General features: G+C 34.9%; 1 protein-coding gene across 1 annotated transcript in view; it reads right to left on the bottom strand.

Annotated features, from left to right (window-relative positions):
* Nucleotides 1-5,514: 5,514 nt before the first annotated feature.
* Nucleotides 5,515-17,247, bottom strand: part of LOC148953592 (hematopoietic prostaglandin D synthase-like) — a 30,254-nt gene continuing 18,521 nt past the window's right edge. Inside the window, exon 4 of the mRNA XM_089087751.1 lies at nucleotides 5,515-5,720. Coding sequence (XP_088943877.1) covers nucleotides 5,553-5,720 — 168 coding nt within the window. The 3' untranslated portion in view covers nucleotides 5,515-5,552. The remainder of the gene's footprint in view (nucleotides 5,721-17,247) is intronic.

Raw genomic sequence — 17,247 nt, 5'->3', positions numbered from 1 at the left:
TGCAAGTTTCGATCTTTGCCCATTTTTTACATATAGTATAGGTTATTGCGAAGTACACAGACATTTTCAGGGGGTATTTTTTCTGGTGGGAGGGGGCTGGGGGAGGGGTTTACATGGGAGGATCTTTTCATGGAGGAATTTTTCATGGCGTAAAGGAATTTTCAAACAGTTCTTCGTAGCGAACAATAAGTAAGGAGCGACTCGGCACAATACTAGCCGAAACTCTAAAAAACGGAATTTTGATACCAATAGATACATCAAAATACTCAGATTTTAATGTTAATTTCAAATATACAAATTTCATCAAGTTTAGTCTTATCCATCAAATGTTACGCCCATGAGAATATTTGCCCGATTTTCGAAAAAAGGGGAAAACACCCCCTAAAAGTTAGGGAACCTTAATGAAAATCATACCATCAGATTCAGCGTATTAGAGCACCCTATTGTTGAGGTTTTAATCTCCTACCTGAAAAAATGTGGAATTTTGTATTTTTTGCCAGAAGAAAGTTCACGGATGCGTGTTCATTTGTTGTTGTTATTTCCAGGGGTGATCGTATCGACCCAGTGGTCCTAAAATATCGTAAAAGGGCTCATTGGAACGGAAATTACAAGTTCTAGTGCCCTTTTGAAGTGATCAAAAAATGAAGGGCAACTAGGCCCTCTCCCACGCTCATTTTTGTCCCAAAGTCACCCGAACAAAATTTTAAGATATCAATTTTGTTCAGCATGATCAAAAATATAATAAATATCTCTTTTAGGATGACCCAATCTCTCAAAATCCCCAGGAGAAGGGCGGAAAGTTATCAACTTTACCCAATTTTGCCATATGATATTGGTTATTGGAAAGTATACAGACGTGTTCAGGAGGAATTTTTCTGGTTGTGGGGGCAGGGGGAATGAGTTGGGGGTTATGTGGTAGGCTCTTTCCACGGAGGAAGTTTTCATGGGGAAAGGGACATTGTTATGAAGGGGGAGCCGGATTTCCCACCATTATTTAAAAGAACGATTAGAAATTAAATTAAATAAAAAGTTTTTCAGCTGAAAGTAAGAAGCAATATCAGAACTTAAAATGAACAGAATTATTACGTATATGATTGGGTCTGCCCTCTAGTCAATACCTCTTTCTTTAAGCCAAAGATTTTTTAGTACTTTCATAAGAGCTATTTATTCTAATTAACGGCCTTTGTGATTAAGGAGCCAAAATAAAAACCTGCATTAATTCACAAACGTTCAAAAATTAACCAAAAAAAACCCTCCTCAACGCCTCGTTCTTTACGCTAAGGTTAGACTCTTTCTCACAACTTTTTATTAAAACAATAAAAAACTTTAGCGTAAAGAGCGAGGCGTTGAGGATGGGACAGCCCCTTTCATATACGGAATAAATTCTGTTCGTTTTAAGTTTTAATGTCGCTCCTTACTTTCAGTTAAAAAAACTTGTTTTTTTTTGCTTAATGTTATTAAGGGATCTGATGTGCATTTAGAGCCTGCTATTCTAGGATTTAGAATTCTTGACGAAGAGCTATTGACATATTAAATATATACTAATATAGTGTATATATACTCCTTTCTTAAAGTCTCGAACAGTATTAAAACATGTCACTGTTTTCTTAAAGTTTATTTTCACCAACTGTGTAATATAAACACAAAAAATAAAAACAAAACCGAACATTTCCAATTAAACGTCTAAAAGAAACTAAATTCCTGGTATCATATATCTCCCTCTTTTAGTGAATTTCTAAACGGTGCTGAAGAATTGTTCCCCCTCCAATTCTCCACCTCGTGTACCAGTACAGATATAAATGGATTTTTTTTGTTGCAAAAGAAAACACTTTGTTAAGGAAGAAAGCTATTATTCCACATCACTTATTCAGGCTTAGTTCTAATGAATGGATACAATGAATAAATTACTACTTACTTCCAGGGTGAAGTTAGACCATTTGGGCATTAAAATGCACTTTTCGATGCATCAGGCCAAACCTAAACCTAAAGAATGACTTACCATCAGAATGACTTACCATAGCTGATGCGCAAATATACATCAAGCTGCACAATTTTATGAAACATTATATGAACCAACTTGGTTAAATAAAGCTTTAAAATTAATGTTAGCATTATACGTTATCATTCAATTGTTAATATTATCATTATTTAAGTTTTTTTATGAATATTTTTTTTCCGAAATAATATGTTTTTTATGGCTTTAGTCACTATTCACAGATGTTAGTGTACACTTGTAGCTTTCAATGTAGCATTCAATGGTTAATATTATCATTATTTAAGTTTTTTATGAATATTGTTTTTTCCGAAATATTATGTTTTTTAGGGCTTTAGTCACTATTCACAGATGTTAGTGTAAACTTGTAGCTTTCAATGTAGCATTCAATGGTTAATATTATCATTATTTAAGTTTTTTTTATGAATATTTTTTTTTCGAAATAATGTTTTTTAGGGCTTTAGTCACTATTCACAGATGTTAGTGTACACTTATAGCTTTCAATGTAGCATTCAATGGTTAATATTATCATTATTTAAGTTTTTCATAAATATTGTTTTTTCCAAAAAAATATATTTTTTTGGGCTTTAGTCACTGTTCACAGATGTTAGTGTAAACTTGTAGCTTTCAATGTAGCATTCAATGGTTAATATTGTCATTATTTAAGTTTTTTTATGAATATTCTTTTCCGAAATAATATGTTTTTTAGGACTTTAGTCACTATTCACAGATGTTAGCGTACACTTGTAGCTTTCAATGTAGCATTCAATGGTTAATATTATCCTTATTTAAGTTTTTTTTATGAATATTGTTTTTTCCGAAATAATAAGTTTTTTAAGGCTTTAGTCACTATTCACAGATGTTAGTGTAAACTTGTAGCTTTCAATGTAGCATTCAATCAATCAATCAATCAATCAATCAACTTATTAATACTAAAAAAAAAAAACAATACAATTACAAACTTAAAATTTAAACACGCCCAAGAAGCTAAGCTTGTACAGGGCCAACAAAACAAATAAGACACTATTATAAAGCACTAGAAAAAAAAAAAAAAAAAAAAAAAAAATTAGATAAGAGACATTTATGAAAATAGGAGAAATAATAGGAGAAAAAAGGAGAATTATTTGAAATATATTGAATTAAAAAAAAAAAAAAAGAAAAAAAAGACATAAATGTGGATAGAATGCAAAATATGAAGAAAAAAGGGGGAAAATACTATACTGGAAATACCCAGCGAGAAAGTGCCTTTGCAGAAAGAGATAGAGGGACATGAGGAGGGATGGAGTTCCATAGTAAAATAGATTGATAAACAGGAGACCTCTGACCTGCTGTCGATGATCGCTTAGGTAAAATGAACCTGCGATAAGAGCTACGTAAAAAAGAAGAGTACCTGCCTGAGCCTGACAGAAAGAAAAACTGCTGCAGAGATGGTGGGAGTCTACCTAGAAATGCAGAATGTGCTAAATAAAGGTAACTTTTACCCACAATACGATCCAGCGGAGCTATTCCAGTATCATTATAAAGATCAGAGGAAGGGTAAAAACGAGTAAGAAGAAAAGTAGCCTTCACTGCCCTATTTTGGGCTCTTTGAAGTGAGCAGAGAAGAGATTTATTAGTACTACCCCAGACAGAACAGCAATAAGAAAGGTAAGGAAAAATAAAAGCATAATAAAGAGAAAGCATAACATCAGGGGGAAGAAATGAGTTAACCCTGTATAACATTGAAGATTGGCAGAGGACAAGGGAACGGGTATGAGTTATATGGGGTTTCAAAGAAAGAAAACAGTCAAGATACACACCAAGAAATTTCACTATAGTAGCTTGCGGTATAATATCATTCCCATAAGTCAGGATGGTTGGTTTCCCTGCGTCTCTCATACGATAACTGGTTCTAAAGTGTACAATGGCACTTTTTTGGCTGTTGAGAGTCATACCATTTGACCAGCACCAATCTTTTACTTTATCAAGAAGACCTTGAGCTAGGGAAATGGCAGATGGCAGGTCCACTGCAGCAATGAAGAAGTTACTGTCATCAGCCAAAAGTATAGGGTGCACAAGGGGATGAAGACCATCAACAAGATCATTAATATAAATTAAAAACAAAAGTGGTCCAAGCACAGAGCCCTGTGGGACACCTTTCACAAAAGGCAAGGAAGAGGAAGAAGTACCATTAACCGAAACATACTGAGATCTCCCTGAGAGGTAAGACCTAAACCATTCAAGTGGGACTCCATGCACTCCAAATGAAGATAATTTAGACAAAAGAACAGAGTGAACGACCATATCAAATGCCTTTGAAAAGTCAAGAAATAGACCCAAAACACACAAGCCCTTGTCAAGATTAACACGCATAAACTCTGTTGCATCTGAAAGTGCATGCAAGGTAGAGAAACTGGGACGAAAGCCATACTGATGGTTAGTTATGAGAGAATTACCTGCAGTCGTATTAGTACTAAATACAAATGAAGAGAGTCTACAATACAATACTTTTTCAACAACCTTAGAGATTACAGGAAGGAGAGAAATAGGTCTATAGTTTGCAATTAAAGATGAATCACCTTTTTTAAACAAAGGTACAACATTAGCAACCTTAAATAAGTGAGGAAAAACACCAGAAGAAAGAGAGAGGTTAGTTATGTGTGAGATGGGGTTAGAAACAAACTGACCAATTTTTTTAAGAACATTACAGCTCAAACCAAAACCATCAACTGTACGGCTACTTGAAAGCTGAGAAATAATGTTAGAAATTTAGGGCTTTAGTCACTATTCACAGATGTTAGTGTAAACTTGTAGCATTATTTAAGTTTTTTTATGAATATTTTTTTTCCGAAATAATATGTTTTTTAGGGCTTTAGTCACTATTCACAGATGTTAGTGTAAACTTGTAGCTTTCAATGTAGCATTCAATGGTTAATATTATCATTATTTAAGTTTTTTTATGAATATTTTTTTTCCGAAATAATATGTTTTTTAGGGCTTTAGTCACTATTCACAGATGTTAGTGTACACTTGTAGCTTTCAATCTAGCATTCAATGGTTAATATTATCATTATTTAAGTTTTTTTATTAATATTGTTTTTTCCAAAATAATATGTTTTTTAGGGCTTTAGTCACTTTTCATAGATGTTAGTGTACACTTGTAGCTTTCAATGTAGCATTCAATGGTTAATATTATCATTATTTAAGTTTTTTTTATGAATATTGTTTTTTCCGAAATAATATGTTTTTTAGGGCTTTAGTCACTATTCACAGATGTTAGTGTAAACTTGTAGCTTTCAATGTAGCATTCAATGGTTAATATTATCATTATTTAAGTTTTCTTATGAATATTTTTTTTCCTAAATAATATATTTTCTAGGGCTTTAGTCACTATTCACAGATGTTAGTGTACACTGGTAACTTGTTTTTGTGATTTTCTTTTTATTTTGCAATATGAATTACATATACTAGTCATTGCCTAACATATATTAAGCTATTTTTTCCAATAAACCTGGCAACTCGAAAGAACATAAACAGATAAATAGGGATGTTATGTCTATATTTATGTAATAAATATATATTATAAAATAGTTTCCTTTCTATTACTGAGATATGCAGCAATTTGAGGTATCTCTTTGACTTTCTTAAACAATGTCTGCATGTTGGTATACTTAGAAAATGATTCCTTGCCAAATATTGTGACATAATATTCTGTTGCTGAATAAAATAGAAGATCAATCCATGTAATCTGTAAATAGAATAAAAAACATATCTTTAGAACTGTATTTACAGATCAACATAAGAACAACCTAGTCTACATTTTGCAATTTGAATTGAAAACAGACTAAATAGAAGCTAACACACCTCTACACGGTGTTGAGTTTAGAGCTGTGACTCGTTTCACAAAAAAACTGCTTAAACAAACAAACAAACTGGATTTGAGTTAAAACAACGAAAAATAAAGACCCACTGAATCGGAGCATTCATTTCACTTTTAAGCTATACCTCTTTTTCGGTATTAAATAAAAAAATATTAAGTGAAAGTAAGGAGCGACATTAAAACTTAAAACGAACAGAAATTTTTCGGTATAGGAAAAGAGGTGTCCCCTCTTCAACGCCTCACTCTTTACGCTAAAGTTTTTTATTGTTAAAAAAGTAGAGATATGAGAAAGAGTTAAACTTTAGCGTAAAGAGCAGGACGTTGAGGAGGGGACAGCCCCTTTCATATACGGAATAATTTTTTTTCGTTTTAAATTTTAATCACTCCTTACTTTTAGTTAAAACAACTTTTTTTTATCTAATTTATTATCGTTTTTTAAATAATGCTGGGGAATCTAGCACCCCCTTCATCAAAAATTTCCTTCACCCAAGAAAAATTACTCCTTTGAAAGATCCTCCCATATAATGTTCCCCCCCCCCGACCCCCACCAGAAAAATCCCCCTGAAAACATCTGTCTTCATCCTAATAACCAATAGTATGTGTATACAACGGGCAAAGTTCACAACCTGCAGCCCTTCCTCCGGGGACTGTGGGGATTAAGTCATCCTCAAAGACATAGTTATAGATTTTTGGACTATGCTGAAAAAATGGCTATGTTAAAATTTTGATCAGTTGACTTTGGGATAAGAATGAGCGTGGGGGGGGGGCCTAGTTGTCCTCCAATTTTTTTTCGTCACTTAATACGGGCACAAGAACACAAGAAATAGTAAGGGCACAAGGCACATGAAATAGACTGATATTAGTGGATTTTATAGATTATTTCGGATTTATATTATGGAATCTTTGGAACATTATTTCAACTAAATTTTTCATTAAGGTTCTTAACTTACATAAAGATAAGTTGCTTTTACTTTTGTCCTCTCCTAAATAGGAAATGCCTGCATTTAAAGAGTTTGATATCGCGTTAGCTAACTTCAAAAATTATCCTCATTGGCCAGTAAAGATACTAAAAGTGTCCAAGGATAGCAAAGGAAAGCCATCATATTTAGTATTTTGCTATGGGACACATGATGAATACAGACTTGTTGAAGCCAACTTGGCAGAATATAATCCAAGCGTTAGCCGAACTTCAACAAAACAGACTGCAGGTGTAAAGGCTGCATTTGAGGAATTGAAAAATTCGCCCGATATTTATAAATCCCTTTCCAAGACATATAATGCATTAACAATTAAGGAATCTAATACAGGAGAATGTGCTTCGTTGATGGATAAAATAACTTCTACAGAACTTGACCTGGAAAAAACTAAGCGAGAGTTAATGCAAAATATAACTAAAAAGGTTAATAAAAGGTTTTCGGATGCTGATTCCTTCCGCCAGTCATCCCACGACATTATTTGTCAAATATATGACGCGATTACTCTTGATTATCAACCAAAATTTAAAAAATTAAACAATCGCTGGAAACTCTTCGCAACCAAATTATAAATCAGGAAGAGAAAATCATGAAAATTGAGATGAAACTAGATTCATTTGAACAAGAAGTGCTGCTTGATTCGCTAATTTTGCATGGTTTTAAGCAGCAGTCCGGATCTTACCTCCAACCAACAATCCTGCAAGTTTTTGTAACCAAAATGAACCGGACTGAAATTAATGTTGTCCAAATTAGGAATATCTACAGATTCAAAATATCTGCTGCTTTAACCGATGCTTCCCTAAACGACAAAGTCACTCCTGTTTTAGTTAAATTTGTGAATAGCGATATAGCGAAGAAAGCCTTCAAAGCAAAAGCCATGTTAGCTTCAAGTGGAATTTTCCTATCGGAAGCATGGACAAAGAGGCGACGTGAGATCCTATATGCTGCTTAAGACACATTTGGACATAGAAATGTTTGGACTGATCGTGGGCAAATTTTGGCAAGGCCTAACGGTGAAAGTGTCACTAGAAAAATTCTTACTCTAGCCGACTGTGTTTAAGAATAAGTTTTTTTTTGTGTGTTTTTTTTTAAGATAAGTTTAGTATCTTACCATTCATATATTCAGCGTATTTTATTTATCTTTTGCTTATTTTTTTTCTTTGTGCGTATCTGTCTAATGATTTACTTTCGTTCCAATTAACCTTAATGAAATTTATGGATTTCAATAATTATTCTTTTTTGTTACATGCCTGTTCTCACAAGTCATTGCGTCAGTTTGGGATTTTAATCCTTTGTTATCTTGAAAATGATTTTACTTGTATTAGTCTCATGGGTACATTAATGCAGTGGATCTTTAGCGTTATATTTTTTTTTTATTTTTTTTTATTTCAGGAACTGAGTAGTATGATTAATGATTTAAGAAAGTCACTAAATTTATCTGAAATTATTATTATTAATTTGTTCAGTAATTCAAATGTATATGTATCTTACTTATTGGTATAATTATTGTGATTTTATTGATTTATTTATATTTATTTTTGTTGTTATTTATAGCCTCTTGGTTAATTTTATTATTTATTCTATTTTGTGTGTGTTGTGGCGCAGGTTTGATACACAGTCTCCTTAAGTTTTAGTAATTTTTCTAACTCAGGCTCTGGGGATTTTTACTCCCTTGATGGGCGTTTAATTCAATTACAAAGAAACCCCTTAGATGTTTTGAGTATCATTAATAATTCTATTGGTCAAATTAAAAGAAATTCCCTAAATACTTCCCAATCAATTAATAGTAAGTATGTTTCTGATTTAAAGTGGGCTACTAGACGAGATGATCATTTTTGGTCCTTTAACTCAATACTCAGGGTCTATGCTCATCGATTGATCAGTTGAGGCAGATAGTTATTGATGGGCGACCCGATGTTATCGGATTGTGTGAGACTTTTCTTAATTCTAGCAATGAAATGCTTTTAAATATACCCGGTTACAAAATGGAGATACTAAATCGCAGAAGGATGGCAAAGGGTGGACTAGTAATATATATTTCTGATCTTCTTCCCTATACTGTTAGGAGTGATCTGTCAAGGAATGACGAAGGGGTTTTTGAATCCCAGTTTATTGAAATCAAATTAAAAATAAGGTTTTGATAATTTGTGATGTTTATAAATCACCCAGTGGATCCGTCCCTTCTTTTCTTCAGGTCCTTGCTGAAGTCTTGGATTTAATAGACAGACGTCCATGTGAACCTGTAATAATGGGAGACTTTAACTTAAATCTAATTGACATGACTTCCTCTACTACGGTGGATTTTCTCTCAGATATGCTCACTGCTGGGGTTCTACCAACAACATGTATTCCAACACGTGTAACTGATACGTCAGCCTCTTTAATTGATAACATTTTTTCGTCTCTTAATTTGGTTCGGAATTCTGTTGTAGTAAGTGATACTTCAGACCGTTATCATGTATTTTCCAGTTTTAACCTTGATAAAACATTGAATAAGGACATTAAAGCATCTGCTTCAGCTTCTTTTAGGTTTGGTTTGAATGAATTGATCCGCATTAGATCCCATTTAGCTAAGAGGACATGGAATATTTTTGGTGAGGATAATGATTTTTGTTCGAAGTTTGATTCCTTTTATGAGTCAGTACAGGAGTCTATTTTTGACGTATGTGCTATGTCCTCCTCTACTTCACGGTCAAAAATATCTATCCATCTTAACCCATGGATGACCCCTGGTCTTCTAAAGAGTTGGAGAAGAAAACATAATCTCTGGAAAGCTTTTAAGTCAGCAAAGCCATCTTTGAATGCTGCACGTCTTCAGCAATTCAAACTCAACAGGAATGTTTTAAATTCTTTATGCCGGAAGGCTAAATTCCTTTATTATTCCAAAAAATTCGCGGATTATGGGAAAGATATTCTAAAAACTTGGCAAGTGATCAATTCCGTCCTCAGACGTTCTTCTCCGGCTACTTCGATCCCTCCAAGTCTTGTAGTTGTTGAGGGTATTCTATCTGTTCAAGAAGCATTTACATCATATTTTCCCAATATTGGGAAAATCATTGCTTTTTCAATCAGGTCTTCACAATCACAGCCAGATTACAAATCATATCTTGGTCCGCCTTATCTCAAATCAATTGTGTTATATCCAGCTTCTGATATGTTGAAGTAACCAGGATTGTAAATAGCTTGAAGGGTTCTTCGTCGTCTGGCCCTGACTGTATTCCAACTATGGTAGTTAAGTTCATTCTTCTTTCAATTATTTCTCCATTGACAAAGCTTATAAATCTTTCTTTTGAAAATGGGATTTTCCCCAGTTCTCTTAAGCGAGCTAGAGTTATTGTTTCATATAAAGGTGGACCAAGAAGTGACCCAGCCAAATATCGCTCTATATCTTTGCTGTCTGTTTTTAGCAAAATTTGTGAAAAGGCCAAGCTTTCCTGTCTACTTGCTTTTTTAGAGGCTAAAAGATTTTTTCATGATTTTCAGTTTGGCTTCCGAGCTAAACTTTCTACGGAGCATGCGTGTGCAGCTCTTTTAAAATTTCTCCACACCGTGCTTGACTCTGGTCTGATTCCTGCAGCTATATTCCTAGATGTCCGTAAGGCTTTTGATTCTTTAACTCATGAGATTCTGCTGTATAAGCTATCACACAATGGTGTAAGAGGACAGGCTCATGCTTGGCTTGATTCCTATTTGTCAGGTAGAACTATCTCCGTAGATTCCCTTTCCCACTTTTCGTCTGAAGTTGAGTTTGGTGTTCCTCAAGGTTCTGTTCTTGGACCGTTTTTGTTTTTATCTATGTTAATGACCTTATAGCTGCGGTTATGAATCAAAAAACTACAGTTTGCTGTCGCCTATTTCATCCTGAACCTTTCAATACTAAACAAAAATCCATTCTTTTCGTAGGATGTAGACACTCTCGTTGCTTTCACTGATGACAGTACCATTGGTACTGTAGTAGGAACTGAGTCTGAGATGTTTCCAAATTAGTTGACCTTTTTGAGAGAGTCGTTCTTTGGTTTGATACAAATTGCCTTGCCCTAAGTGTTCCTAAGTCAAGTTTTTTATTTTTTTTTCCCGCATTTTTCTGGCGTGCTCTGAGTTATCTAATATACAGCTTTCAAGTGGCTCTCTTAGTAGACCTAAGGAACGATATGTCCGATTTCTCGGTACTCTTCCCGATGAAAACCTTTCATTCAAGCATCATATTGGACTAATTAATATGAAGATCTCAAGGAGTCTTGGAATTTTGCGGAAGCTAAAACACATGTTTCCTGGATCAGTTTTAACAATTCTGTTCCATTGCTTAGTTCAGTCCTACGTCTCTTATTGCCCTACAATATGGATGTCAACTTTCTCTTCTTTTTTGAAACCACTTTCTAAGTTATGTGATAAGGCAAAAAGGCTTGTACAGGAAACAAATTGTTCTACAACTAACCCAACTAGCCTATTACATGATTTGCAGTCTCTCTACACTCTTTCGTGTGCATCTTTCACTTTTCATCAAATTCATTGTGATGTTCCCACAGCCCTTCAAACTACTCCTTCTTTCGTCACTGATAGGTCTTCGCTTCATCTTCGTAATTCTAGGAATATTAATATTTTATTTAATCCATCGGTGAGGTCTGACTTTTATCCATTAACTGCTTGTCATATCGTTTGGAATAGCCTACCTGAGTCAGCTCAAGAATGTCACTCGTTTGCTACTTTCAAAAGAATCTTAAGAAATTTTTAATGTCTTGATTTTTCATGTTTTATTATATTTTTGTTAATTTTTATTATTATTATTTTGGGGGGGGGGACACTAGCCTGGGTTGGAAACATTTGTTGTGAGGGGTTTTGAGTTTGTATAATATTTTTTTTTTTTTGTGGTTTGGTTTCAAATATATATCTGGAATTTGTTTTATTTTATTGGATTGTCCAACATCCTCTTTTTTTTTCTTTTTTTTTTGGGGTGGGGTCTCATAAAATTGCTTTTGTTTGGGTCTTTTAATTATTGTTTTTTTTTCTCTTCTTTGTTTTGTTTTGTGTGTGTGTGTGTGTTGAGTCTTTGAAAGGTAGAAATGCAATGCATTATATTCAAAATACTTGTATTTGTTTCATTTTTGTTTCTCCCCTGTTTTTTTCCTGGCCATAGAGCCTTACGGGGGAGTTTATATTGAAGTGTATTTTGTTGAGTTTATTAATTGAATAAATTGATTGATTTATTGAACTTTTAATTTCTGTTCAAATGAGCCCTCTCGCGATATTCTATGAACACTGGGTTAATACGATCAACCCTGGAAAATAAAACAATAAATAAACGCGTATCCGTGATCTTTCTTCTGGCAAAAAATAGAAAATTCCAAATTTTTTCAGATAGGAGCTCGAAACCTCTATATTAGGGTTTTCTGATACGTTGTTAAATCTGATGGTGTGATTTTGATTATGGTTCAATGATTTTTAGATGTTTCCTCCTTTTTTTCAAAAATAAGGCAAATTTTCTCAGACACGTAACTTTTGATGCGTAGCAACAAACTTAATAAAACTTATATATTTGAAATCAGCATAAAAATTCATTCTTTGGATGTATCTATTTGTATTAAAATTCTGTTTTTTAGAGTTTCGGTTACTATTCAGCCGGGTCGATCATTAATTTCAGTTTGTTACCACGAACTGTTGGACCAAGAAAAGTTTTAAGCACTAGCAATCAAACAGTTCGCCCTAATAAACTGTAAATAAGGAGCTACTCGGCTCAATAGTTACCGAAACTCTAAAACGCGGAATTTTGATATCAATAAATACTTCAAAGGAATTAGCTTAAGATGCTGATTCCAAATGTGTACAATTCACCATGTTTAATGTTACCCTTCAGAAGTTACGAGTCTGAAAAAATTTGCCTGATTTCAAAAAAGGGGGAAACACCCCCTATAACTTAAGGAATTTTAAAGAAAATTACATTATCAGATTCAGCGCATCAGAAAACCCTATTGTAGAAGTTTCAAGCTTCTGTATTCAAAAATGGGGATTATTGCATTTTTGCCATAAGAAAGATCACGATACATGTTTTTTCGTTGTTTTTTTCCAGAGGTTATCGTATCCTAGAAGATCAGGAGATGGTGCATTCGAACGGAAATTAAAAGTTCTAATGCCCTTTTTTAAGTGATTAATTTAAAAAAAACTTAACGAAAAAGAAGTTTTCTAATGAAAAGTAAAGGCCATATTAAACTTAAGATTAGAAGAAATACAAACCTACAATAACTCAAACTCAAAGCAACCAGAAATTACAATTAAAGAATAAATGAAACCCAAAACGAACAGAAATTAAATAAACAATCATAGCAAACAAACAAACAATAGTTACTAATATAAATGAGTAAAAACGAGTGAAACTTAAATTGGATATACAAATCCAGCTTGAACCAAACAAAAATCTCTGCAAAGATGAATTTGGGTTTTGCCTCCTTTCACTGTAAAAGTCTAAAACGTACTGCGTCATTGGCACTTTAAGCCTACTCTTTAACCAAACGGGCTGTAACCATACTTTTGTTTGTAGTGAAGACACCATTCAGTAGAAGTACATAGCCCCTACCCTCTGAAAACGACAAACAAACCTTATTCCAATTCTCACTTGTGTTTGAATTATGTTCTCCCAATTATAAAAAAGGTAAACTACTTTTCAGAACTTTGTAGCCACTTAAGTAAGAGAATGATAATTCTAAGTAACAGAATTGGCTATTTAAGTTAGATAATGATACTTTTACCGTTAGGGAAACGGGCAGTAGCCATAATCTTGTTTGTAGTGAAGACACCATTCATTTGAAGTACATAGCCCATACTCCCTGATGACGACCTCGGTCTAACAACCAATCCTTAATCCAGTTCTCACTTGGCTTTGAATTCTGTTGTCTCAATTATTGTAATAAAAAAAGGTAAACTAATTTTGCAGAACTCTGTAGCCACTTAAGAAAGAGAATAATAATTCTAAGTAAGAGAATTGATTATTTAAGTAAGAGAATGATACTTTTACCGTTTGGAAAACAGGCAGTACACCCTGATTTCTTTGGAATGAATTGGGGAAAAAAACGTTCAAAGTTTTTTTAATTAATTTTTATTCGTTTTTTGATTGCAAAAATTTCTAAGTTTAAAAAAACTCCTTATTTGAAAAGTACCAAAGTAAAGAAGGATCAAAGTTAACAAGGTATCAAAGTAAATAAAGTATCAAAGCAACAATAAGCGACTTGAACAACTTACAGTCCTTGCACCGTCAATCAAAGATACCACGTAAATTACTAAATCAAAGTTTCAAACTAAACAAAGTATCAAAGTTACAATAATTAAGTTCCGTAACTCAGAACCATTTCCCCGGGACGGAGGGGGTGGATTAACCCCTGAAGTATACTTATTTTGCTCTTGAACTATTTTGAACAAAATGGCTATCTCCAAATTTTGATTGGATGCATTTGGGGATAAAGGGCCCTGGGGGGGCTAGTTGCCCTCCAATCACTTTTAACTCTTGAGAAGGGCATTATAAATTTTGATTTAAAATGGAATAAGCCCCCTCCGAAGATTATACGACCATCCCTCCCATAAGAACCATGGACCCCAGGACAAATTTTACTACACTTGCCCCCGGATTCTGTGGGGGGGGGGCTGTTTTATCCCTGGAGTTTCAATTCGACGCATTTAGAGAAAAGAAGGTTGGGAGGGAGGGGATAGGAGGGAAGGGGCTAGTCACCATCAGATCGCTGCTGACTCTTAAAAGGTGAATTACAACTTTCAATTTCTAATCATTTGACTTTCCTTCAAAGTTTATACGGCCATCTTTTCCATAAAAACCTTATATGCCCCCGCGGCATAAGTTACAACCCTTCTTTTGTCTCTGGGGGGGGGGGTATGCTGACAACGAAGTTTTTGTAATCTCATCGTTGGACTAATTCAAACAAATTGGCTATCTCAAAATTTGCATTTGATGCATTTGAGGAAAAGAGGGTATTTGTGTCAGGGAGGGATAGATGCCCTCCATAAACTTTTGACAGATAATAAGGTAACTACAACTTTCAATTTCCAATCAAATGATCCCCCTTCAAAGTTTATCTTACGACCAACCCCTTACATAAATACCTTATACGCCTCTGGGGCATAAATTAAAACACTTGCTCCCTAGCTCTGGGGGGCTGTGTCAATTCCCAGAGTTTTTCCTAACTGATGTGAGGACTATTAAAAAAAAATGGCTATATCAAAATTTGTATCGGATGGGTTTAGGGGAAAAGGACTAGGGGTAGGGCTAGTTGCCCTCGTTTCTCTTTTCTCTTTTAAAAGTTAGCTAGAACTTTCAATTTCCAATCAAATGAGCCCTCTCCATAGTTTATACGAGCATCCCTTCCATAAGAACCATATACGCCTCCACCGCATAACTTATAACGCCTACCCCCTGGCCTTGGGGGGTTACGTCAAAACTTGACTTTTTCTAGTTTGAACTTTGGACTATTTTTAACAAAATGGCTATCTCAAAATTGTTATCGGATGGGTTTGAGAAAAAAAAGGCGTAGAGAGACTTGTTGCCCTTGGAGCTCTTTCAACTCTTGAAAAGTGAACTAGAACTTTCAGTTTCCAATCAAATGAGCTCTCTCTGAACTTTATGCGAGCATACCTTTCATAAGAACCATATATGCCCCATGGACATACAATGCCTACCCCCGGTCCCTGGGGGATTGTGTCGACAACGGAGTTTTTGTTATCTGACCTTTGAACTATTTAAAAAAATGGCTCAAAATTCGTTTTGGATTGATTTGGGAAAAAAAGGCGTGGGGGGGGGGGGTAGTTGCCTTCTGATCACTTTTGACTCTTAAAATTTGAACTAGAACTTTCAATTTCCATTCAAATGAGCCCTCTCTGAAGTTTATACGAGCATCCCTTCCATAAGAACCATATTTGCCCCCAGGGAATAGCTTACATCGCCTGCCCCCCGGCCCGGGGGGGGGGTTGTATTAACACCGGTGTCTTTCTTATCTGACCTTTGAATTACTTATAAAAAAATGGCTATCTCAGAATGGTTATCGGATGGATCTAGGGAATAAGGCTTGGGAGAGGGGGGGGCTAGTTGCCCTCAAATATCTTTTGACTCTTATAAAGTGAACTTGAACATTCTATTTCCAATAAAGGGTGCCCTCCCTGAAGTTTATACGATCATCCCTTTCATAAGTACCCTAAATAAATAATTTCTTAGATCACACTGCTTTTCCATTTAGGAAAAATTAAGAAGGAAAAACGGGTTTTAATTTTGATTCACTGCTTTATCAAAATTAAAACCCGTTTTTCTTGCTTAATGTTTCGTAAGTACCATATATGCCCCGAGGGCATAACTTACAATACCTGCCCCCAGGTCCAGGGGGTTTTGTTGACATTTGAATTTTTGTTATCTGTTTTCAACAAAATGGCTATCTCAAAGTTTTTTTCGGATGCATTTGGGAAAAAGGGGCGTTGGGGGTCTAGTTCCCCTCCAATCTCTTTTGACTCTCAAAAAATGAACTAGAACTTTCAATTTCCAATAAAATGAGCCCTCTTTGAAGTTTTTACGAGGCCTTCCATAAGAAACATGTAAACCCCCAGGGAATAACTTACAAGGCCTGCCTCCCGGGCCCTGGAGTGTTGTGTTGACTCTAGAGTTTTCATTATACGATCTTTGAACTATTTTGAAAAAGGGCTATCTCGAAATTTATATCGCCCTCTGACCTCTTGTGAGTCTTAAAAAGTGAACTAGAACTTTCAATTTCTAATCAAATGAGCCCTTTCTGAAGCTTATGCGAACGTCTCTTCCATAAGAACCATTTATGCCCTCAGGGCATAACTTATAATGCCTGCCCCCGGGCCCTGGGGGGGGCTGTCGATACAAGAGTTTTTGTTATATGATCTTTGAAGTATTTCTATCATAATGGATATCTCAAAATTTTTATCAGATGTATTTGGGAAAAACGGCTTGGGGGGAGCTTGTTGCCCTCCGATTTCTTTTGACTCTTAAAAATTGAACTAGAACTTTCAATTTCCTATCAAACGAGCCCTCACTGAAGTTTGTAAGAGCACTCCTTCCACAAGAACCATATTTACTCGCAGGACATAATTTACAACGCCTGCCTCCAGGCCCTGGGGGATTGTGTCTACATCGTAGTTTTTTTATATGATCTTTGAACTATTTTTGACAAAATGGCTATCTCAAAATTTTATCGGATGCATTTGGGAAAAAATGGTGTGGGGGGGGGGGAGGCTAGTTGCCCTCTCATCACTTTTATTTCTTAAAAGGGCACCAGAACTTCCAAATTCAAATCGAATGAGCCCCCTCCGAAGTTTATGCAATGACCCCTTCTGTGTGAAGTGCCTCTGAAAAATAAATAAATAAATAAATAAATAATTAAAAGACATCGGGGCCGTATAGCCTTCACTATAGG

The sequence above is a fragment of the Artemia sp. Qi Xiang Cuo genome, chromosome 4 (genome assembly GCF_049724085.1).
Source record: "Artemia sp. Qi Xiang Cuo chromosome 4, ASM4972408v1, whole genome shotgun sequence".
NCBI lineage: Eukaryota > Metazoa > Arthropoda > Branchiopoda > Anostraca > Artemiidae > Artemia > Artemia sp. Qi Xiang Cuo.
Note: the sequence above shows the minus strand (reverse complement) of the source record. Positions and strands in the feature narration are given on the sequence as shown.